The 24,115-nt window shown below is 40.1% G+C and overlaps 1 protein-coding gene across 6 annotated transcripts in view; it reads left to right on the forward strand.

Annotated features, from left to right (window-relative positions):
- The window catches only part of SNX9 (sorting nexin 9), a 98,754-nt gene that overhangs the window by 24,862 nt on the left and 49,777 nt on the right, over positions 1-24,115 (forward strand). For 5 of the 6 annotated variants that reach the window (XM_073337768.1, XM_073337766.1, XM_073337767.1 and 2 more), the window contains 3 exons: positions 9,513-9,599; positions 13,378-13,452; positions 14,336-14,458. In XM_073337768.1, coding sequence (XP_073193869.1) covers positions 9,513-9,599; positions 13,378-13,452; positions 14,336-14,458 — 285 coding nt within the window. Of the gene's footprint in view, positions 1-9,512; positions 9,600-13,377; positions 13,453-14,335; positions 14,459-22,155; positions 22,244-24,115 lie in introns of those variants that run through there. The other variant, XM_073337771.1, reaches the window with a different exon arrangement.

Below are 24,115 nucleotides of genomic sequence, written 5' to 3' on the forward strand. Positions count from 1 at the left end.
ATGGAAGTTGTCCAAAATCTTGCCTTTTGGAAACAGAGTTTGCATAGGTGTAAGAAGAGAAAATAATACTGTAGACTCTGATGAAATGTGTTTAACTGTCATGTGAATCATTCTTGTCAAAAGTTCCTTATCCATATTTCTGTGCAAAAGACTTGAAGGTACTTAATGTACAAAAGAAAATGTTCTCTTGTTTCACTGCCTGTTAAATCTATAATCTGAGACAAAGGACAGATGATCCTAGAGCTTCAGGGTGATGTTTGCAAAACTCCTGGATGATTTTCTTGTAATACATTCTAATAATTTACAAGCTTGCACTAAAAATTTTAGATGTTTCAAAAATCACTAATCAACTTCCCTTAATGTGTGTTGGAACCATAAGCTTTGAGATACTCAAGCTATGTACACACTACCATTTATGTTGGGTTGTGAATAAGCCACTCTCCCAGAGTGATGTAAGTTACACTGATCTAAGCGCCGGTGTGGACAGCGCTATGTTGGTGGGAGAGCTTCTCCCGCTGACATAGTTACTACTGCTTGCCGGAGGTGGAGTAATTAAGTTGACCAGAGAGCTCTCCCCTGTTGGCTTAGAGCATCTGCACTAACAGTGCTACCAGGGCACAGTGGCAAGCTCTGTAGTGTAGCCATAGCCTCAGTTGTGGTTCTGTAGCCTCAGATCTGCCCACATGTGTTTGATTTCAGTTATATTTTTACATATTGCTGCTAATTTATAATTTTGCAGGAGAAAGTTTGTCTAATTCTAAAATACTTGTGGTATGTAGAAATCAAAATAAGAATTAAAAAGTCATACTACTATATACAAGCAGAAGATTAATAACTTTTATTTCTGTATCATGGTTTTCATTTTGAAGGACCTCAAAATGCTTTACAGGTTAAATATGTTCATATCAGTCACACCAATAAAAGACTTAGTGCGCTATCTTATTACTACATTATAGCTATACCAAGCAAAACTGATGATACTCAGAATTTCTGAAAATGACATCAATTTCATACTACAATTTGACATGCCTGTAAATGAGGAAAGGGTACTCCAGTATTTTTTTTTCCAAATACAGTTTAGGTTGATATCTCCTGATTGCAATGAATAAAATCTAGTGATGATGCCGTGCTGCAGAATGATTGGTGGTGATTTGTTTTTCTTTATTGTGGTACCCAATAGGTCCCAAATCAGGATTAGGTCCCATTGTGCGAGACCCCATACTAACGCATAGGAAGGTCTCTGGTAACTGGCCTGAAGAGCTTGCAGTTGGATTTGGTTGGAAAATTTTGACAGGATGAACCGTTTTCCATTGGAAAGTGCAGTTCTGTTGAAATTGAAACACTTTATGAAATGGTTTGGATTTCACAGCAACTTAATTTTGGAAAAAAACTGGAAATAATATCGGCGGAAAAAATTCCAGCAACATCAAGACATCCTATGTAGACGTTTTTATAATGAAACGGTTAGGGTTTTTTTGTTTTGAAATTACTTCATTTTGAATTTTAAATGTATTATAAGATAAAATGAAAAAAGTCAAAATCATAACATTTTGATTGAGTTGAAACAAATTTTTTAAAATTTTCTGTTGCAGAGAATTTTGAAATTTGTTGGTTTCGTTCTTATTTTGAAATCTCAAAATGCTTTGCCAAAAGGAATTTCTGTCTTCTGTCCAGCTTTATTTGCAGTCTAAGTTAATTCAAGATACAAGAAGTGAATCTAATGATACAAGTTGAGGAGGGGGGAGGATACATAGATTATATGTAAAGGAATTTGAATTTGAAGTTGGTTGAAATAGCCCATAACATGCAAACACCATTTGCGTTTGAAAATGTATTGTTGCTCACTCTTGCTTTTTACCGGGGTGTGTGTGTGTGTGGTGAAAATCAAAGTTTTGTTTTATGTTGGCTTTGTCAAATTTATTATTAGGGATTCAGAACACCGGAGCACCAAGCCGGCGAGTACATAAACCGCCAAAGGTACTTTTCAATAGTGCTGCAAGCTCTGGTGGATCACAAGGGATGTTTCACCAACATCAATGTGGGATGGCCGGGAAAGGTACATGACACTCGCATCTTCAGGAACTCTGGTCTGTTTCAAAAGCTGCAGGAAGGGATTTTATTCCCAGACCAGAAAATAACTGTTGGGGACGTTGAAATGCCTATATGTATCCTTGGGGACCCAGCCTACCCCTTAATGCCATGGCTCATGAAGCCGTACACAGGCAGCCTGGACAGTAGTCAGGAGCTGTTCAACTACAGGCTGAGCAAGTGCAGAATGGTGGTAGAATGTGCATTTGGACGTTTAAAGGCGCGCTAGCGCAGTTTACTGACTCGCTTAGACCTCAGCGAAACCAATATTCCCACTGTTATTACTGCTTGCTGTGTGCTCCACAATATCTGTGAGAGTAAGGGGGAGACGTTTATGGCGGGGTGGGAGGTTGAGGCAAATCGCCTGGCCGCTGGTTACGCGCAGCCAGACACCAGGGCGGTTAGAAGAGCACAGGAGGGCGCGGTATGCATCAGAGAAGCTTTGAAAACCAGTTTCATGACTGGCCAGGCTACGGTGTGAAAGTTCTTTGTTTCTCCTTGATGAAACCCCCCGCCCCTTGGTTCACTCTACTTCCCTGTAAGCTAACCATCCTCCCTTCGATCATTGCTTGCAGAGGCAATAAAGTCATTGTTGCTTCACATTCATGCATTCTTTATTCATTCATCACACAAATAGGGGAATGACTACCAAGGTAGCCCAGGAGGGGTGGTGGAGGAGGGAAGGAAAATGCCACACAGCACTTTAAAAGTTTACAACTTTAAAATTTATTGAATGCCAGCCTTCTTTTTTTTGGGCAGTCCTCTGTGGCGGAGTGGCTGGTTGGCCGGTGGCCGCCCCACCGCGTTCTTGGGCGTCTGGGTGTGGAGGCTATGGAACTTGGGGAGGAGGGCAGTTGGTTACACAGGGGCTGTAGTGGCAGTCTGTGCTCCAGCTGCCTTTGCTGCAGCTCAACCATACACTGGAGCATACTGGTTTGGTCCTCCAGCAGCCTCAGCATTGAATCCTGCCTCCTCTCATCACGCTGCTGCTACATTTGAGCTTCAGCCCTCTCTTCAGCCCGCCACTTACTCTCTTCAGCCCGCCACATCTCCTCCCGGTCATTTTGTGCTTTCCTGCACTCTGACATCATTTGCCTCCACGCATTCGTCTGTGCTCTGTCAGTGTGGGAGGACAGCATGAGCTCAGAGAACATTTTATCATGAGTGCGTTTTTTTTCTTTCTAATCTTCACTAGTCTCTGGGAAGGAGAAGATCCTGTGATCATTGAAACACATGCAGCTGGTGGAGAAAAAAAAAGGGACAGCGGTATTTAAAAAGACACATTTTATAAAACAGTGGCTACACTCTTTCAGGGTAAACCTTGCTGTTAACATTACATACATAGCACAAGCACATGTGCTTTCGTTACAAGGTCGCATTTTGCCTCCCCCCACCGCATGGCTACCCCCTCACACCGCCCCGTGGCTAACAGCGGGGAACACTTTCTGTTCAGCCACAGGCAAACAGCCCAGCAGGAACGGGCTCCTCTGAGTGTACCCTGAAGAAAAGCACTCTATTTCAACCAGGTGACGATGAATGATATCTCACTCTCCTGAGGATAACACAGAGAGATAAAGAATGGATGTTGTTTGAACGCCAGCAAACATACACTGCAATGCTTTGTTGTACAATGATTCCCGAGTACGTGTTACTGGCCTGGAGTGGTAAAGTGTACTACCATGAAGGACGCAATAAGGATGCCCTCCACAGAAACCTTTTGCAAAGGCTTTGGGAGTACATCCAGGAGAGCCGCGAATGCCAGGGCAAAGTAATCCTTTCACATGCTTGCTTTTAAACCATGTATAGTATTTTAAAAGGTACACTCACCGGAGGTCCCTTCTCTGCCTGCCGGGTCCAGGAGGCAGCCTTGGGTGGGTTCAGGGGGTACTGGCTCCAGGTCCAGGGTGAGAAACAGTTCCTGGCTGTCGGGAAAAGCGGTTTCTCTGCTTGCTTGCTGTGAGCTATCTACAACCTCCTCCTCCTCATCATCTTCTTCTTTGTCCCCAAAACCTGCTTCCGTGTTGCCTCCATCTCCATTGAAGGAGTCAAACAACATGGCCGGGGTAGTGGTGGCTGAACCCCCTAAAATGGCATGCAGCTCATCATAGAAGCGGCACGTTTGGGGCTCTGACCCGGAGCGGCCGTTCGCCTCTCTGGTTTTCTGGTAGGCTTGCCTCAGCTCCTTCAGTTTCACGCTGCACTGCTTCGGGTCCCTGTTATGGTCTCTGTCCTTCATGCCCTGGGAGATTTTGACAAAGGTTTTGGCATTTTGAAAACTGGAACGGAGTTCTGATAGCACGGATTCCTCTCCCCATACAGTGATCAGATCCCGTACCTCCCGTTTACTCCATGCTGGAGCTCTTTTGCGATTCTGGGACTCCATCATGGTCACCTCTGCTGATGAGCTCTGCATGGTCACCTGGAGCTTGCCATGCTGGCTAAACAGGAAATGAGATTCAAAAGTTCGCGGTTCTTTTCCTGTCTACCTGGCCAGTGCATCTGAGTTGAGAGTGCTGTCCAGAGCGGTCACAATGGAGCACTCTGGGATAGCTCCCGGAGGCCAATACCGTCAAATTTGTGTCCACAGTACCCCAAATTCAACCCAGCAAGGCTGATTTAAGCGCTAATCCACTTGTCAGGGGTGGAGTAAGGAAATCGATTTTAAGAGCCCTTTAAGTCGAAATAAAGGGCTTTATCGTGTGGACGGGTGCAGGTTTACATCGATTTAACGCTGCTAAATTCAACCTAAAGTCCTAGTGTAGACCAGGGCTTAGGATAGTACAGAAGGGTGATAACTAGGAACAGTGGGTAAAATTAAGGAAAATTCCCTCCCCCAAAGGAATGGGTTACTTAAACAATTTCTGTTAGTGTTGTGTATGGTTAACTATATATTGCATATGATAAATATACAGCTTGTGGTTAAATTTAATTGGATTAATTTGGGGAGTAATTCAGGAATCACTTATTGATTTTATATTATGGCCAGTCCTTCTCTGAATCCATTAAGCAAATGTTTGAGTGCCTAGAAGTTCCTGTAACAGTTGAATTGTTACACTTTTTTTGTTGGGCTCCTCTGAGACCCTCTTCCACTCAGTTACAAAAAACGCAGTTTGACTCTGGAATTTGTCACTCAGTTACCTTTTATTTGGCATACAGAAACACTGTGCCCAAGCTGGCCAGGATCAAACAGGGAGTGGATGCAGGGTACATCACAAATCCAAAATTACACAGCAAATCTTTTTCCTTATATACATCTTTTCTAAGACCTGCATTTCTGGCTATACATTGCATCACTTGCATCTAAGTTAGGCTTGCACAACATAATCTGGATGTGCTGAAAGTCTCCATTCATAGGGGAAAAGTTCCCCGTAGTGTGTAGTAAGTATCAAATTTGCCCAGAACACATGATTTCTTAAGAATGGTGCACTTGATTAAAGCAGAAGAGTATTTAATAGCTTGATGTAATCTTCATGTTATGTAGACATAGGATTAGGTTCAAATCCATATGATGTTTTTTGTTTTCCCATTTTTGCTTCTCTTTAAGCGTAACTACTTAAAACACTAATTTTTATTTTAGACTTTACAGAAACATTTCTATGTGTACTGACACTAACCATGAGAAATTTTACAGCTAAAATGAACCTTCAAATTGAGTTTGGATATGAGAGCAAAATCTGAGGGGATGCTAGCATGCCTCCATAATGACCACAAAGCCATGTGTTACACCAGTATTCTGTGCTGGTGCTCTCTTGCTCTCCTGTCCTCTGCTTTCTGTTTGGAGTCACATTGTGCAGCCTTAGGGTTTGTCTACATGGTGGGGTAATGCGCTCGATAGGGATGTAATTTCTAAAAGCGCTCTCCCCCCACATGGGATCTTAGAGCCTTGGTTCCAGCCCAAGCCCAAACCTTTACACTGCAATTGTATAGACCCACAGCTTGAGCCCAAATCGGCTGACCTGGGCCAGCCACAACGGTTTTATTTCAGTGTAGACATATCCGAACAAAAAAAAAAACACCATCTATTTATTCAGATCTGTAATTGGCTATCAGGAGATGCTATGAGGCAAAGCTCAAGTTGACTTGTTCTCATTTCCTAATGAAGAGTGTCACTTTGTATAACATGTTTACACTAGCCTATTCTGAGGTCTTTTCTTCCCTGCTAAATGGCTATTTTTACCTCAGGATAACAAACACATGAGCTATCCCAAGATTAAAACACACAGTGAAAGACAAGGTATTTAGTTTTTCCAGAAGGTAAAAGTAAAGTGAAGTCTTGAAAGGGGTTGAGGTAAAACTAAGTGAGGTCAACTGTAGGTAGAGTTATAGGGCTGACTGTGCCTAGTTTTATTGCTGTTTTATTTTATTTTATTTTTTTTAACCTTGGGTTAGGTCATATGTTAATTACCCTGCAGTAAAAACAAACAAGCAAAAAAATACCCAACACCTTTTTATAGCAATGAAGACAAGGCATAAATTCTTCTCTCCCAGTATATGGCAGTGTTCATACAGTTTGATGTATGTGATTTTCTAGGAATAACAAAGCTTATATTTTGCATGTTACACATTTGTTACTGTTAAACTTGTAAGAATGGGAGGAATAGGATAGAATCGCTATAAAGACAATACATTGTTTACAGGAGAAGAAACATTCATAGGGACAAGTTTTGTGTTACTGCTGCTCCCCTGCTGTGGACTTCAGGCTCACAGAAGTGGAACTGTTCTCTTCCTACGCATTTTAGGAACCTGGCATAGAAGAATACTTTAGGCATGCAAAAACTTTCATTACTCCATTTTTATCTTTTTTTAAAAGACTGATTTCTCTTTCCATTAAATAAATTCCTACACACAAGATACTAAACCTCTGACTGTTAGAACCTGGGACTAGATGACAGGAGATGAATCACTCAATAAATTGCTCTCTTCCATTCACCTCCTCTGAAGCATCTGGCTCTGGCCAATGTCAGAAGACCGGATACTGAGTAGATGGACCATTGGTCTGACCCAGTATGGCCATTCTTATGTTCTTATGACACAAATAAAACTGGAAGCTGCTGCATGAATAACTTGCTAGTTGCAAAAAGAATATTTCCTCTTGGAAATGGACTGATTATTATATTTATCATTTATATTTTCATAGTACCTTGGAGCCTGTCATGGGCCAGGATCCCACTGTGCTCGGTGCTGTACCAAACAGAGAACAAAAAGATAGTCCCTGCCTCCAAAGAGCTTAGCATCTAAATATAAGACAAGAGACAACAAATGGATACAGACAGACCAACAAGGAAGTACATGGAAACAGAGACACTACTGGTCAGCATGACAGGCAGTGGTCTCAGCACACCAGCCACCTAAGATTTTTTTAACTTTATTTTCCTGTTTTGTTTCAGTTCCACAGGAAAAGACTTTTGTACATGGCTAAAATTTTTTAAACAGCTAAGATATGACATGACACTTACAGTTAACAGTACTAATTTGGACCTTCTAAATTAAATGTTTTAGTATTCTGTGTTTACTGCTGCTTGGCACTTCTACAGTGACATCCACCAGAGCAAATCCTACTTTAATTATCTGTGCACCCCTATGAGCACCATAGGTAGAGAGAGGGAGTGTTTTATAAATGACAGCTTTTTGGTTTAGTGTGGATTGTGGTGGTTTTTTTCCTGTTGGGTTTGTTTTTGTGGGGGAGGAGTGGGAGGTTGGTAGGGGTGAAGAGAAGTTGGGGATGGTAAATAAATATTGGTACTTTTGGTGGGGATAAGGATATGTCAATATATATGGAATATGTATAAATGTAAACTAAAATTTTGATCCTAAACCTCCTTCAAGATGTTATGGGGGTGAGGAGGTGTCCTCAAATTATCTCAACGTCTGTTTCAAAAGTTAGAGAAAAATGAGATTTGATTTATTTTTATATTTCTGCCTTAAATGTAGAGTAAAGATTCAGGAAAGGGAATTTGATGGAAGAAAATTAAAGTAGTAATATAGGTGGAATTCTGTATGACTGTAACGATAATGTGTCTTCAAATATGTTAAGGGCTATTAAAGTAATTGGCTTACTCTGCACCAAGGGGGATTTAGGTTAGCTATGAGGAAGAACTTTCTAACTTTCATTTTCTAGTTAAAAATGGATTAATAACTCCCCTTCTTTATGCAAAATACAGTTTATTTGCTCCAAATTTTGGCACATAATGTAAGTAAAACTGTAATTTTCAGTATTTTCAAATCCTATTAATTGGCTTCCGAGTTCTAAGCAGTTAAAAACTACCTTTAAATAGTTAATTTGGAGTTTTACAAATTTTTTGCCTTAAAAAGACTGTAAAGGGCCAAAAATGTGTACCTAGTGAGATTTTTTTTGTGAGCTATCTTGGTTGGTCTCGTGTGCTGGTGGTAAGTTTGTGGAAGAGTTGTCTGAAGGCTGACATCCCTAGAGGTGGTAGAATTCAGGTTTTGGTGTGATTAATGGTGGTTCCAGTGGTGAGGTGTCCCTCTCTGGTGGAGCAGAGGGGAGGTTCTGTCAGTTAACTTTAAACTCAATCTAACTTTTCATTTCTATGCTTTTGTGGTTGTGCTTGATATGTACAGACCAACCTTAACTCTCTCACCAGAAAATGTTTGTGTATTACTAAATTATAACTTAGATTAATTTGTAAAAAACCAAGTTGAACTACAGTTAGGTAAAGGCTAATGGGTGAGCACTGTCTACATACTTTGGGGATGTGTATTCTATTTAAGTTAAAACTCATATTGTTCAGTATTTATTTCCTTTAACTTACAAGAGGAACAATCACAATAAATGAATTGTAAGATTCATGTTGCTTTATGTATAGCTGTGATTACCTGAACATGTAAAATGACTTCTGTATCCTCTTTTTGAAATGCTCACTTCATAAAAGTCGTCCTACATGAGTCAGAGTAGAAGTGTTTCCTACAGAATAGCACATTAGGGGAACTGATTTTCTTCTGCCTCTAGCACTGAAAGAAGATCTGCTAAAAATCAGAGTATGGGCTCTCACTTTAGTTCTACCAATAGGTCCTGCATGCTGCAGACAGTGGTTCATCTGGCTGCTTGCTGAGATATAATGCTTTGGCTGTAGAATTAGATAATTGCTGTTTGCCTTTTGCAGAGAGCTATACATCGCGGATCCTGATTTGTGGGATATATCACAGATCCTGATTTTGTGGGGGTGGCTTTGTTTTTTGGATGCATTTTAAAGTTTTTGCTGGAAGCAGATTTTGGCATTGACATTGTCAAGTTCAAATGCACATTGTATTAAGATTTGTGTGATATGTCATTTGTGTTGCTCGGCCCACGCCCTTCTTTCCTCCCACCCAACCATTTCTCTTACTGGTTATGAATCATGAAGTTCTGCTGATATTTTCCAGTGTGAATGCTGAATATTTAAATAGCTTCTTTCTGCCCATAGGCTCGGGTGATGTATGACTTCGCTGCTGAACCTGGAAATAATGAGCTGACAGTTAATGAAGGGGAGATCATCATAATTACCAATCCGGTAAGAGAAATCAAATGGAAACCAGGCTACAATGCACTGACCTACTTCTAGGGGTTTGTGCTGAAAAGAGAGGCTGAATGGCATCTAATGGGAAAGCTCTTGCACAGTCTCCCTTCCTCCTTCTAGGGTAAAGGCAAATAAATTAAATGCAAAAGATTATTCCAGTAATGGTAAATTTAAATTAATAAAAGCAAGCTCAGAGCGCAATTAGGCATGACTTTACTTCTCTGTACCTAGGCATGTTAGTGGTCTCTGATCATCAGTATTGTCCTCTCGTACCATCTGTACTTTAGTGCCATGTCACAAGAACATGCTAATGATAGTGACACCATTAAATCTGAATTTATTGTCTTTTTGGGGTTGAGGTAGTTACTCAGCATTTTTATGTAGTCTCTTTTTGCATTGATTATTGTTTGTATCTAAATGGTCATTCTAAAATACTGATGAATTTCAACTTAAAAAACATTTTTCACATTCAAATCTAAATGTTGTCCAAATGCAAGGACACCAATTTATACAGGCTTTAACACAGCAAAACTTCTGTTTCTAATTGATCCTTTTATTGTTAGGGCAGTGTTCATGGAGTGGGAGAGAATATTAAGGCTCTGATCTTGTAAAAGCTTAAGCTTTATGCAAAACTTTGTGCCCTCTGAGTAGGTCCATTAACTTTAATGGGACTATTCAAGTGGTATGAGGCTCTCTACAAGCAAAAGTCTTTGCAGAATCAACAATTTTACTCCTAACTAAATATCAGTCAGATTTTAGGAAAATTTTTAAATCTTCTCTACCAGAATTACTGGTAACACTTGCAAAAATTTTTTTTTTTTTAATTCACACTTTACTATTTATGCTGTATGTATTTTTATGTTTCAGTCATCTTGGCTAGTGAAAGACTATTCTTTTGCTGTTAGGCCATTGTTGTTAGTCCATAGTCTCATAGTAAATCTCTATAATGGGTTGTTGAAACTCTGTAGGAATAGATTTTGCTTCTGTACAAACACTTTGATTGAAATTTGGCATCCATAAAAAGTAATGAGAACACTCTATCAGGTTTTATAGAAAACCTTTTTTTTTGGGATACTGAAGTGTTCAGGTTATAGGCTAAAAGTAAAAAGTTAGAGTATATCTACACTGCAGTGTAAGCCTGTGCTTGGGTCTGGGCTCAAGTCTAACCCCCCTTATGTCTACACTTTAATTGCGCTAACCCAGGGCTTGAACTTGGGGTCCAGGCCCCTAGAGGGTGTGAGCTCGAGTTAAGCTGGGACCCCAGGGTACGAGCCCTATTGCTTTGTGTGTAGATGCAGCCTTGCTTGACTTAAGTTCTGGGAGTCAGCCAGCAGTATCCCACAGTTCCATGAGCCAACTTCCTTAGTCCTCTCTCTCTCTCCCAGCAATCTGCAATTTACTCCATTAAAAATGGAAGCCACCCTCTCTTTGCAAAAGGCAGCAGCTCAGGTCAGTGTTAACCCATTCTCTTCTGATCACCGAGCTGCAAGCGCGCTATCAGAGAGCCCTCTGGGTTTGCAATGGAGAGCAAACCGATCATAACTTTTATAAAGCAAGCTTCTTCCTGATGATAACGTGCAGAATAGGCAGTACAGTTTTCCCACAGTGCACCATGGTCCTAGGGCTAGAGTAGCCAGGTGTGGGGGTGGGCATTAGGGACTCTGGGATATGGTTACTTTGGTCTACTCAGGTCTACAGTGCAGTGTGGACACCAGAGCCCTAGGTTCGAGCATAGGTTAGAAAAGCCTTTACCTAGGTTTAAAATACCATGTAGACGGGGTGGTCAACCTGTGGTTCCAGAGCCACATGTGGCTTTTCAGCAGTTAATATGCAGCTCCTTGTATAGGTACGAACTCCGGGGCTGGAGCTACAGGCGCCAACTTTCCAATGTGCTGGGGGGTGCTCACTGCTCAATGCCTGGCTCTGCCACAGGCCCTGCCCCAACTCCACCCCTCTCCACTCCCTCCCCTGAGCCTGCCATGCACCCGCTCCTTCCTCTCCCCCCCCAGAGCCTCCTGCATGCCACAAAACAGCTGATGGGGAGGGCAGGGGAGGCGCTGATTGGCAGGGCTGCTGGTGGGTGGGAGGTGCTGGGAGCAGGGGGGGAGATGATGGGGGACTGCTGACATATTATTGTGGCTCTTTGGCAATGTATATTGGTAAATTCTGTCTCCTTCTCAGGCTCAGGTTGGCCACCCCGATGTAGACATCCAGGCCAGGGTTCCCTAACACCGGTCAGCTGACTCGAGTCCCACTAACTCAGGGCTTACATTGCAATGTAAACATACCCTTAATGTCCAAGCACCTGTCTTGTGCACCAATCAAAGGTGGCCTTAAGTTTTGGGTTCTGGTTCATCAAAGCACTTCAGCAAAGTATAATTCCTACTGAAGTCATTGGAACTACTATGTACTTAATTTCAAGCACTTGCTTAAATGCTTTGCAGAGTTAGGGCCCTGGTGAAGAATAGGGTGCTGGAGAGCAGCAACAGTAAGTGTTTTCAAAAGATAGTGCAAGACTTTTTAGAACTTCAGGAAACTGCTTATTCAGTGGCTTAGCTTGGTTCACATTGACCAGGCAACCTGTCTGTAAATATTATCAGATCATTCAAACAAACAAAAACCTTCAAAAACTGTTTCAGGGAGTGTTAACTGGGCCTTTGTTTATATATAAATTTCCCTTCAGTCAGATGTAATTGAAGATTTGTCATCAATATAAATCACCATTTATCTGTATATAAACTTCATTTGGTTTTGTTTTTTTCACTTAATATGCTGAAAATGAATATATATTAAAACAGTTGAGATTCAGAAATTTGAAGGCCAACAGAGATCTTTAGCATACACAGGCCTAATTTACCATATATGAATCAGCTCATTGTACAACCGGTGGTTGAGAGACGCTTTGATTTCTAATAGGCCCAGTTTATTCCAGGTCATGTTGTCCTGCTATCAACCCTAGTCAATTTCTTTTATGAAGGCTGCAAAGCCTTAATTATCTTGTTGTTCTTTAGTATACATATTATGCTAGTGTGGAGTGGCTCCACTGAGATCTAGCGCACACACCCCCCACCCCTCCCCCGGTCTTAGGCACTGTACAAATACTTAGCGAGAAACAGTTTCTATCTCTAAGAGCTTACAAACTAGACAGACAAGAAAAAGGGTGGGAGGGACTATTCTCTGAGTTCTTTGGTATGGCATTCACCTGCCATAATGCATGAGACAATCCTTACTCTTCCTGCAGTTCCCTGCCTCCATTCAGTTCCAACATCTGCAGCAAATGAGGTGGAGATCCTACAAACAGTCTCATTGACTATGCAATTCTGATTCATTCCCTGAGCATTGTCTATCCTGTGTGTTGAATGAGGCAGGGGTACTGTACGAAGAGTATGTGATCATGTAATTTAAGTCTTTTATCACCATGCATGTGCACAAGGGGGATGAATTAAGGTTGTGTGTGCAACCTAAATTTTTCACGTTCTTTTGACTTTGCAAGCTAGCTAATGTTCTGTTAACTTAATTTTTTAATTTCCTACAATTTTGAAAACAGTTAAAATTCACATCATCTATGTGAGGGAGGCCTGGTTAATATTATCCTCCTCTTATAATGAGAAAATTGATGCTCTGGAAGGTTTAAATGAATTTGCCCAAGGTCTCAGTCATATCTTTCTCTCAAATCCTATTTTCAAGTATCAACTACAAAACTATAGTAGATGCTGAAGTATGCTTTAATCTAGAGAAAATATTTGTATAATGTTTATTTTTATTTCTTTAGGACATAGGTGGAGGTTGGTTGGAAGGAAAAAACAGCAAAGGAGAGAGGGGACTTGTTCCAACAGATTATGTTGAAGTAAGAGACCACAATATAACAATACAGAAATACTTGGTAAAGCAGAGCTAAGGCAGATTCCATGCTTTTATTTTATTTATTTATTTATTTATTTTAATATTGGAAACCTTCATTTAATTCTCTAGACTGAAGCCGTGATGAAAGATGGCAGTACTTAGTTCCACTAAAAATCATTTTGTATTAATAGTTTAGAAGGTCAGAGTAAACACGTATCTGAATACCATATACAATTACTATTTAAAAAAAAAAGTCAAGTGATCATATCATGTTTACTGCCTATTCTAAGTATAGAGAGGGGATATAGTAACTTCTGGTAAATGCTGACTTTTCAGTGTTGCCTAGTGTACTGTATCTCCTTTAGAGAAAGGAGAAGTTGTACGTAGTGGAGATTGTTTAATCTGTAAAATGTTAATGTCACTGGTAGTTCACAAGAGAACCAAAAATAATACGCACATCCTGTTCCAGAATAATTGAACAAGTACAAGAATGAGGATTTATTTAAAAAAAAAAAAAATCTGATTCTGGTGTAGGCTTTTTTTCCACAAATTATCTAGTGATGCAACTAACATGGCCATACAACAATAGACTTCTTCCTGTCCTCTTCCAGTTCCCATAAAACAATGGGCCATACTTGCTGTTAATACCCAAATTTGATAAATCGTTGAATGCAGGAAGTGTACACAATGCTCTGGATTGTTAGTTTGGAGCTGATTCTATTGTCTGCGGTTAAAGATGGAATTCTATCAATTCATTTTTAAAATCCTTTAATTTCAGTAGTTCTAGTGACCCTGAGAACAATTGAAGTAACAACAGCACATAAAACAATGTAACTTATTTCCTATAAGAATGACAGATGTCTTAAAACAGCTTTGTCTGTTTTCAGATTCTAACGGAAGGTGCAAAAGATGGATTTCCTTGTGGCAATTCAGTAGCTGACCAAGCCTTTTTTGATTCCCTTTCTTCAAGTACAGCTCAGATCAACTCAGCTGCTAAAAACAGTAACCAGGTACATCGTCAGTTTCTTTTTGGCACTGTAAGCATAATAGGCTCTATTGACAATGCTACTTATGCTCTTAAATTGCACTGTACTATATTCGTACAGTAAAACCTCAGTTACGAACACATTGGGAATGACGGTTGTTTGTAACTCTGAAATGTTCATAACTCTGAACAAATTGTTATGGTGGTTCTTTCAGAAGTTTACAACAGAACATTGACTTAATATAGCTTTGAAACTTTACTATGCAGAAGAAAAATGCTACTTTCCCTTTTATTTTTTTAGTAGTTTACATTTAACACACTAGTGTACTGTATTTTCTTTTTCTTTTTTTTTCTGTCTCTGCTGCTGCCTGATTGTGTACTTCCCATTCCAAATGAGGTGTGTGGTTGCCTGGTCAGTTCGTAACTCTGGTGTTCGTAACTGAGTTTCTACTGTAAGTCCTCACAAAAAGCATGGAAAAGGCAATTGTGATGGAAGTATCTAAAATTTTGCTGAAGATTAAAAAAAACAGCTCATTTGTTCATATTGTGTAATTTTAGAAAAGCTGCTCCTGGAAAAGCTAGCGTAATTCTAACATAAATAATTGCTTATTTTCTTATTTCTAATTTTTGTTCTTTTCCTGCATAAAGCAAAATCATAGAAATCTGTGAACTAAACTAAATCTCCTACCTATATTTTCTTCTTTTGTACCCTGATCTTGTCAGAATGTACACCTCCACTAATTTTGGTTATTAGCAGCATCTGCTTGTAGAATTGCAGCTTCTAAGATCTGATATTCTGACCTGTATAAAAGAACTCTACCTTCTGTTCTACTTTTCTGTAGAGTACCATGCAAGTTTGACATTGTAGAAATAATATTATACATTTTTATCAAAATAACTTTTCAGCACTCAGCAATAAAGGTTTTCTTTTTACTTGGCACATCTGGATCTGGTATTTGCTGTTAGTTTACCATGACTTTATAGCAGGTCAGTTCAGGACTCAGCAGCGTGCCATTTTGTGAGTAGGAAACTATCTGGTAAGTGGGGAGTTTAAACCGTCTCTTATGGCTGCAAAATAACCCTCCATAAGTGAACCACTGCAGAGCTGTCTTCCTGAGTCTGTGGACAGATGACTGTGCTTCTGCTGTTAGTGGCAGAGTGAAACTCATAAGACCCTGCTCAGTTTCACTGCTGCTTTTGATAATCCTGTGGACCTCAGTGAAACTGACATTAGTCCTGTTGATTTCACTCATCTGCTGCATGGAAAAACTATGAACAGTGATTATGGAGTTATTTGTGGGAAGATTTCTCAGGATGTGGGGAGGGAGAGGTGGGAAGAGGGGGTCAGCTATTAGTTCCCTTCCTTTCCAAAGTCAGGAGGCTTTCAGGGTGTATGGAGAATGAAAAGAGTAAGATTCTTTCCACATCCCGAGTGGGTGGAGTTTCCAGTTTATTGGGCTACTGCTATCTGGAGGTCAACATTATTATTATTATTATTTTATTATTTATTATTATTATTATTAATAATAATATGTATTACCACAGCACTTAGGAGCTCAAGTCATAGAGACAGAACTAAAGGACTGCATTCAGCAGCATCATTTGCAGCGGTTGAAGGGGGAGGGGCTGATCTTCTTACCTGGGCACTGTCCTCGACCTTACAAGTGGGGCATATCCCCCTCATCATTTGATTAGCCTTTGGCTAGTAAATTTTAGGTACCTGGCTAATATATATCTGGTAATCTCATATGGATCTACAAACTGTATCCTTTCACATGTCGAAATCTCGGTAATAATTCAATTTTTTGAAGTCCAGAGGTCAACAGCCAAATACATTATTCTTTCCAGCAGTGCAGTGCAGTGCAAAGGTCTCACATGTTGGAAAGAAAATAGCTTTCTTATCAAAACAGTTGTAGAGGCACATCCAATTCATGGAACTCTCCAAAAACAGCTGGTAGTTTTCTGAATGTACTTTATTTATTTGCACTGCAAGACTGCGTAAAATGGATGGAGATCTTTCACAACTCTGTGTACTAGGGTTTTGCCCATGAGAGTGAATGCAATTGTTCTTTTGCTTTGTAATATGTATTGGTCTCCCCAGCATTTTCAACTTCTATGTGAAGCCATCGGGTATGTCTACACTTCAGCATAAGCCCAGAATCTGTTGGACTCGAGGCTGCACTCTCAGTGTTTGTGAGTACGGGCTTGAGCATCTACACTGAATATTCATCCTTGGTTTAGAATTTCTGGACTTGTCCGAGCATGGGTGTGAGTCCTGTCTACGCTACACTACACAGACCTGAGTCAATCCAGCCTTTCTCTGGCATCATAGTGCCATCCCCAGCTGTAGCTGTTCTAGTCGTTGGTTCTGGGGGCACTGGGAAAACTTGACTGGTACTTTATAGGAAGTTTGTTGTAGCCTGCCAACGTGTCCTGCCAAGCCGTCTTTTGGGTCTGTGCACACCTAGCAACTGGAGCCAGCAATGTGGAGGAAAACATCCATGAGATGGTAGTGTACGTTTTGGTGGCATTTTCTGTCCTACCAAAGGCACCTGCCAGAGGAAGATGATACAGACGTGGCAGACTCAAACTAGCTGATGCTGCTCACAACTGTTGGTATAGCTACTGATGCTCCCTGTGTAGACTGCTTCTAGAGCATGACCATGAGCACAGACTGGTGGCATCACATCGTCATGCAGACATTGGATGACCAACAGTGGCTCCAGAACTCTCATATGAAGAAAGCTATGTTTCTGGAGTTTTGTGAGTAGCTTACCTTGATCCTCCAGCATCACAACACACACCCGAGGGTGACTATGAAGGTTCGGAAGTGAGTTGCTATAACTGTCTGGAAGCTGGCTACCCCAGATTATTACCGTTGCTAATCAGTTTGGTGTTGGAAAGTCAACAAAGTGGAGACTGAGGTTTTTGAGGCAATTGGATGTGTGATTTACCCAGAGGTGTTGGGCATAAACAATATCCCTGAAATAATTGCTGGTTTTGAGAGAATGGGGTTTCCAGACTGTGGTGGGGCCACTGAGGGGACTCATGTGCCCATAGTTTTCCTTCCTGAAGGAGCACATGAGTACATTAATCACAAAGGGTGTTACTCCATTGATATACAGGCCTTTGTGGACCACAGAAGCTGATTCATAGATGACAACGTGGGCTGCACTGGAAAAGGTTCTGATGCCAGGATTTTCTGCTAAGTGGGAGTCTACCTTCTTGGACGTGGCAGGGGCACTATTCCCATTAAAAGACATTGTCAGAAATGGAGTAACTGTCCCCACTGTTGTTCTAAAGGACCCTGCATACCACATTTTGCCTTGGCTTATGAAACTGCTGTGCTATGGACTTTATTTTATTACTAGTTTTGGTGTTGGTTTATTACTTGTGTTTTCATGTTATAATGGTAGCTTGCCTGTCTAGCAGTGTTTTAATGTGTAAGGCCCTACTTGAATTGCAGGATGATTGTCAAAAAATTGCAACTAAGTTGCGGACAAGCCATGGAAAATTGCAGAAAAGTAATAATGGACCTTATTATTGTAAATAATAAAAGTCCACTATTACTTTTCCGTGTTTCTGCTGTCGACAGCTCAGGGCTGAGAGTGGGGACCTGAGCCTGAGAGCAGCCGCCCAGGGCTCCCATTGTCAGAATTGTAGTGGAAGCATAATATTGTGGAATCTGCAATATTGCAAGTTAAGCAGAGGCTTATTAATATCTCTTTTTTGGTAGTATAGCCATGTTCACAAATAAAGGCTTTTATTTTAAAAGTTTATTACTATCATTGCATCACATCGTATGATGTACATTTTGAAGCATAAAGATAAACATCGTAAGGTGCAATGAGGAAGTTGTATCCAAACAATTTCTCAGTACATCTGTTCAGATCAATCCATAATGAAAACCCAGAATTCATGTCATTAAAAACCACTCCCTCTCCCTTCCATGTTGTATAAGCGATCATCACATCCACAATTGACAGTTCATGACAATCACACAAACACCCCATTCGTAGTGTACAGCGAGTACTTTAGTTACAGTAAAAAGTGATGTGCAAATACATAAACATACTATTCTTCCTCTTCCATTCAGCCATGCAAGTCCACAATGTGAGTGCACAAAGCTCCCTGATTCTGTTGCCTGGGTGCATCCTGCTCCAGCTGTGACAGGTGCACTTTCTGGCTGAGTGTGCCAGTTCAGCAGTCCATTACTGTCAGAGGTACATTTGGGAGAAAATGGCTCCCCTTTTGGATTCCCAAAGATCGTGACGAGCACAGCAAGCCACAATAATGCAGACAGAACTGATGACACTGGCATCCAAATTGTTCCGTAAACTGTGCCAATGGCATTTCAGTCTGCCAAACACACATTCGGCCACCGTTCTCCTCCTATTGAGAGTGTAACTGGACGTTCCTTTCTGAGGACCTCTGAGATCAGCCAAACCCATGCAAGATTTAGTTTGAGTATGCTAATGGGAAGAGGGAAATGCTTCAAAGAACTTGCCTTTTTTTGTAACATTGTCCACTATCTAGGACCTCAGATTATTAAAAGTGTCTATAGCCTTGGAGTTCCTCTTTCAGAGATTTATAGAATTTAAGGCCAGAAAGGACAATTAGATCATCTAGTCTGACTTCCTATATATCATAGACTATTAAATTGTACCTAGTTACCCCATTACTGAGCCCAACCTGATTCAAGCGTATCTTCCAGAAAGGCATCCAGTCTTGATTTGTACGCACTGAGATAAAAAAATCAGTCATTTCCCTTGGTAGTTAGTACTCATAGCTAATCCTTCTCACTTTTATAAATTTGCACTTGATTTTTACTTTGACTTTGTTTGGCTTCAGCTTCCGGCTATTAGTTCTTGTTTTGCTTTTCTCCACTAGATTAAAGAGCCCTGTAGTACTCTGTATTTTCTCCCCACCTCCCACCCCATGAAAGAACAGCAACTCAGCACCTGCTCCGCTCCCCTGTCTGTCTTTCCACATCCTGTGAAAACAGTAGTGTCTTCAGTTGCTTTACACCCTCCTAAAAAAAGAATTAGCACTGCCTAAGCTATTATTCCATTCCTTCCTGTCATCACCCCCAGAGGAGACCTTTAGTGCCCAGAACCCCTTGGTGCTTTCCACACACCACTGTTGCCAACTCATGATTTTATGAATGCATCATGGTATTTGTTTTTCTTTAAAGCCTTAGCTCTGGAAGTCAGTTGACTTGCATGAGAATCTGTTTTCAATTTAAAAAAAAAAAAATTCTAGCTCCCATGTTTGCAGAGAAATGCTTGAAAATGTGAGTCAGATGCAGTCTAAAGGCTCAAAAACCAGAAGGAAAACAAAAAGGTTTCGATTTTTTTTTTAACTCTCTTGATATTTAATTTTTTGGTTTGTTTGATGGCTGACTCATTTTGGAGCTGTTGAGGTTGGTGATACTGAGAGACACAGGAAAACAAAAGCGTCTACCTCAGCTTACCCCGCTCTGATCACTTGCCGGGAACCTTTTGCCTACTTACCCAAAATGACCAGGCAGGTGGGTTTTTAAAGCCCTTCATCTAGATGTGCTTTAACAGACTGAAGTATTCAAATGGGACAGTGCGTGGTCCCATCCTAGGTGTGCCACAGATGTAAAGTGATAACACTTCACACACAAATGTACTTTCTGGTGATGAGAGGTAAAGAAGGAAGTTCTGCATGGAGCCCTGACAATTCTCCCGTCCTTCTTTCCTTCACCAGTCTCTCTAACCACTGGCCTTCCAGTGGCAGATTGGACAAGATCCTCAACTGCACAGCTTCTTAAAGGGACTCTGTCAGTTTAAGTTACACATCTGACTGAAAACTTTTACCATATGATCAATAACACCAATGATTACTGCAACTGAAAGATTAGAGAGAAGAAAACACTTTTTTTCAGTGGTTACTTTGTGCATTAGACAGTACTTCTTGTAGTCCGTTTCATTGTTTCCTCTATCTAGACAGTTTCCCCTTTTGTTCTCTTGTGTATGTGGGGAGGTACCACTCAGCAGGAGGGGAGAGGAAAAAGTCATCAGAAATAGGAAAATGTGATTGTAAAACTACAACAATTGGCAGGAGGCTGTGGGCAGATATTATATCAAACTTCTTTTAACTAGCTTTGTTTTTCTTTAATTAACTAGGTTTCAAGTTGATAACCTTTTAAGTGCCCAAGATCGTGGTTGTTGCATGGTACTTCAGTGAGTGTCTGCCCAACACTCTTCAGCACCTGCAGTCCTAGAGGGGGCCAGAAATCACTGGGGTTTTGCCCCAAGTGGCAGTGCAGACACACTAGCTTTAGACCACTTGGTGGATCAGTCCTAATGGATAAATGCATTGTATCTGCTAATCTTCTTGGAAAGGCTTCAGAATTACATAAATCGATTCAATATTTTATGTGAAAACTATTGGTACTCATTAACACAAAATTTAAAATAACATTATTTACAAGAGGTAGCTAAATTGGTGCACGCTAAACCAGATCTCGAAAAGTATGTTCGAGAGAGATTAGAAACTTGGTGGTCTTCACACCTGCCATACTTTCCCTTGTATACTGAAACAAAAACAATGGAATTTTCTTCAGCTTTGATTTTTGAGTCACTTCCAGGAACTGTAACCACAATGGATTTCCTGTTATGTAAATACTGTACTTTATTTATTCAAGATAGTTTCTGTCTTACGCAACTGTCTTATTGTCTGACTGTCTTACGATATCATTTATTTGCAAGGAATTATGTTGTCGGATCTGGGGCCAATTGTCATGTCCAGTTGTTAGTAGATTTAAAAAATGTGGACTTCATTATTGTTTTAGGTCAATATTTGGTTAGAATACAAAAAACTATCAGTATGATCTTCCCATTTTTTCTGAAAAGGTAATGCCTGCTTCGTAGGATCCTGTTGATCTTTGGGACATTTCAGAATGCATGCTTGAAATATAAGTGTTTATATTTCATTCTGGTTGGCTCTGTTAAGTAATCCTTATGAATTTTTCCTTTTGGTGATGAATAGTAATGTTACTGTAATCAAGGGTCTGCCAACAATTCTAATGAACGTTTCCCAATTTTAGTGTTTGTATTCTAACAGCAGAGTTTGTCAGGTGGAAAACTGGTAGTGAATATAAGATCTCTTTGCATCTCACTGAACAATTATGGGATTGAGATGCTTGTTGTGCATTTATGCACCTTAACTTTTTTTAAAGAATGTAAATAAATATGAGTGTGCTATTTGTTTTTTGTATTTTGAGGGGAAAAAATCACTGAGGTACTTAACTTTTGAAATAAGACCACTGTACATGCGTATTAACAAAATTACAAACCAGTTGGGCCAAACATTCTTAGCAAGACGTGTATTTATTGTTCAGGTTTGGCCATACTACAGTTATGAGCAATCTTGGTAAAACCAATAAATGCATCTCTAAGTTATCAATATGCATGATAGACCATAGTATGTGTGTGGCTACCAAAAAAAGAAGCCATAATGGGTATGTCTCCACATATGGTAGCAACTCTATGGTCTTTGTTATATACCTTTTTTTAAAAAAAGACCAAAAAAAGGACAAAAATAATTGAGTGTATTTTTGCTTGGAATATTTTTAGTGCGTAGCAGGATTTTACCTTAAGTAAAAGCTAGAAACATAGTATGACTAAGATTTATAAGCTTGCTTGCTAGCTACTGCCGGTTAAAACTTAAAGGCTATCCTTCTTTGTGTTTCAGGGCATAAGCTGATCACCAGCTGTCATTGAGGGAAAAGCTCTGCAATGTGGCAGTGACTTTAGAGTATCAAGCATTCAGCTGTATGTTGGTAATGAGGAGTATTTAGATAAGTTGTGCTTTTTAGATTAGTTTTGCTTCCATTTTCTTGACACCACTTCTCTGATGAGGGGCAAAATTATTTCTGTCCCAAAATGACTGTGTGGCTCTCTAGTTCCTGATTAAAATATGTATACTGCAAGTTCAGCTTTTTGTGAATTGGAGGTTTAAGACTCTCTTCCATTCTCCACAGTATGTCCTGGCAGGCACGGTTTCCTCTTTCTAAAAAAATAAATAAGTAAATAAAAAATCTTGGAATGACTCTTTCCATACATTGTTCAAAGAAAGTTTGAGCTAAATAGTATTGTCTGGTTTTGAGTTATGAGTGTGTGGGAAGGGGATGTGGAGGTGGAGGGAAATAGCTTGTATTTTTTTTAGCAATAGGAAATTTGTCACTTGTATAACAAACTCAAACTTGGCATGACAACTGGCCTCAGTGAGGAATGCGAATCAAGGCAAATTTAGGAAAAGATCTTGTATCTTTGAAAGTGAATAGCAGTTAGTTATGTGTTTGTGTGTGCAAACACAACTGTATAATTTGATAATTTGCCTTGGGATAAAAATAGCTAATTTTGTTCCAATTTGGCATAAATTACATACTGTGTATTAGGAGCTGGGAGAAGGTTTGCAGCTGGGGGAACTCTGATCTGTCCATATAGTGGAAGGAAGGATTTGGTCAGCATCTGAACTCTCAATGGGGACAAAGGAAGCGGTTCCACAGTGCTTGGACTCTTTTGCATGTTCAGTGGAGGGTCAGAGGAGCTGCTGGAGTCCTACTGTTCCATGGAAGAACCAGTTGTCTTATCTGTACTCTGCAGTTCTTACAGGAATGATACCAGTGCACAGTTACTCCTAGTTAGTAATATGGTTTCTTAAGAACTGTGTCAATGTCTGAATGTACGTCCGAGAACTTTGCACTGATACTGTTTGATGAAGTTCAGACTTCATTTATTGCCTGGATGCTCGAAGGACTTCTGGAACCCTTCCTCTTTCCACTCCGCTTTATCTTACAAAGACATTTTGTCCTAGCCCCTGTGAAAAATTAAACACATTTCATCAAAATGTTTTTGGGGCAGATCCTCAGCTAGTGAAAATTGCAGGCAGTGGAGTCATGAGAACACCAGTTGAGTCTGCCCTTTTGTGTTTTGGGTAAAGGTTGATAAATGAATAATGTGGAAGGAAATTCTCAGAATGAAATTAATGTCACTGTAGAAACTTTACCATTTTGCATATACTGTGTGGGTGGTGATGTGGTTGGTTGGTTTTTTTTCTTCCATGTACTGTAATTTTAAACTTTTGATGTTCCCTGATACTTATGTAGATACTGTATATTTCATGGTATGCACTTCAGAAAATAACACAATGCCCTTGATCCTACACATTGCTCAGTGCAAGAATCTGTCCATGTGGAGCTATTGCAGGATTAGGGCCTAAAGCATTAATTCACACACTTCACAACACCGATAATCCCTCCCCCCTTTGAAAATATTGCATATGTGCAGTATGCCAGAGTGAAGAGTCCTACAGCAATGTTAATCCATATTTATTGCCCATATGTAGTAGTTTCTGTTAAACAGTTAGTTACCATGAAATGTTCCTTTTGATTGAATGTCACCACAAAATAGACAGGTTGTCCAGTGTGGAAGAGTTAACGCAATTATAGGGACTGTATCTTGTGAAGTGTACTAATTTTTGCTACCTTGGCTTCTCAGGCTTAACTTTTTGCATAAAAGTGAGTGTATAAAGACGTCATACATTCAATATAGTCTAATAAGGTGCATATTATAATTACCAATAATGTAGCATTAAGGGTTGAAATAGTAGTTGTTCAAAAGTCAGAAAATTCCAAAGAGAACCTTAACTT

This window comes from Lepidochelys kempii, chromosome 3 (genome assembly GCF_965140265.1).
Source record: "Lepidochelys kempii isolate rLepKem1 chromosome 3, rLepKem1.hap2, whole genome shotgun sequence".
Taxonomy (NCBI): domain Eukaryota; kingdom Metazoa; phylum Chordata; order Testudines; family Cheloniidae; genus Lepidochelys; species Lepidochelys kempii.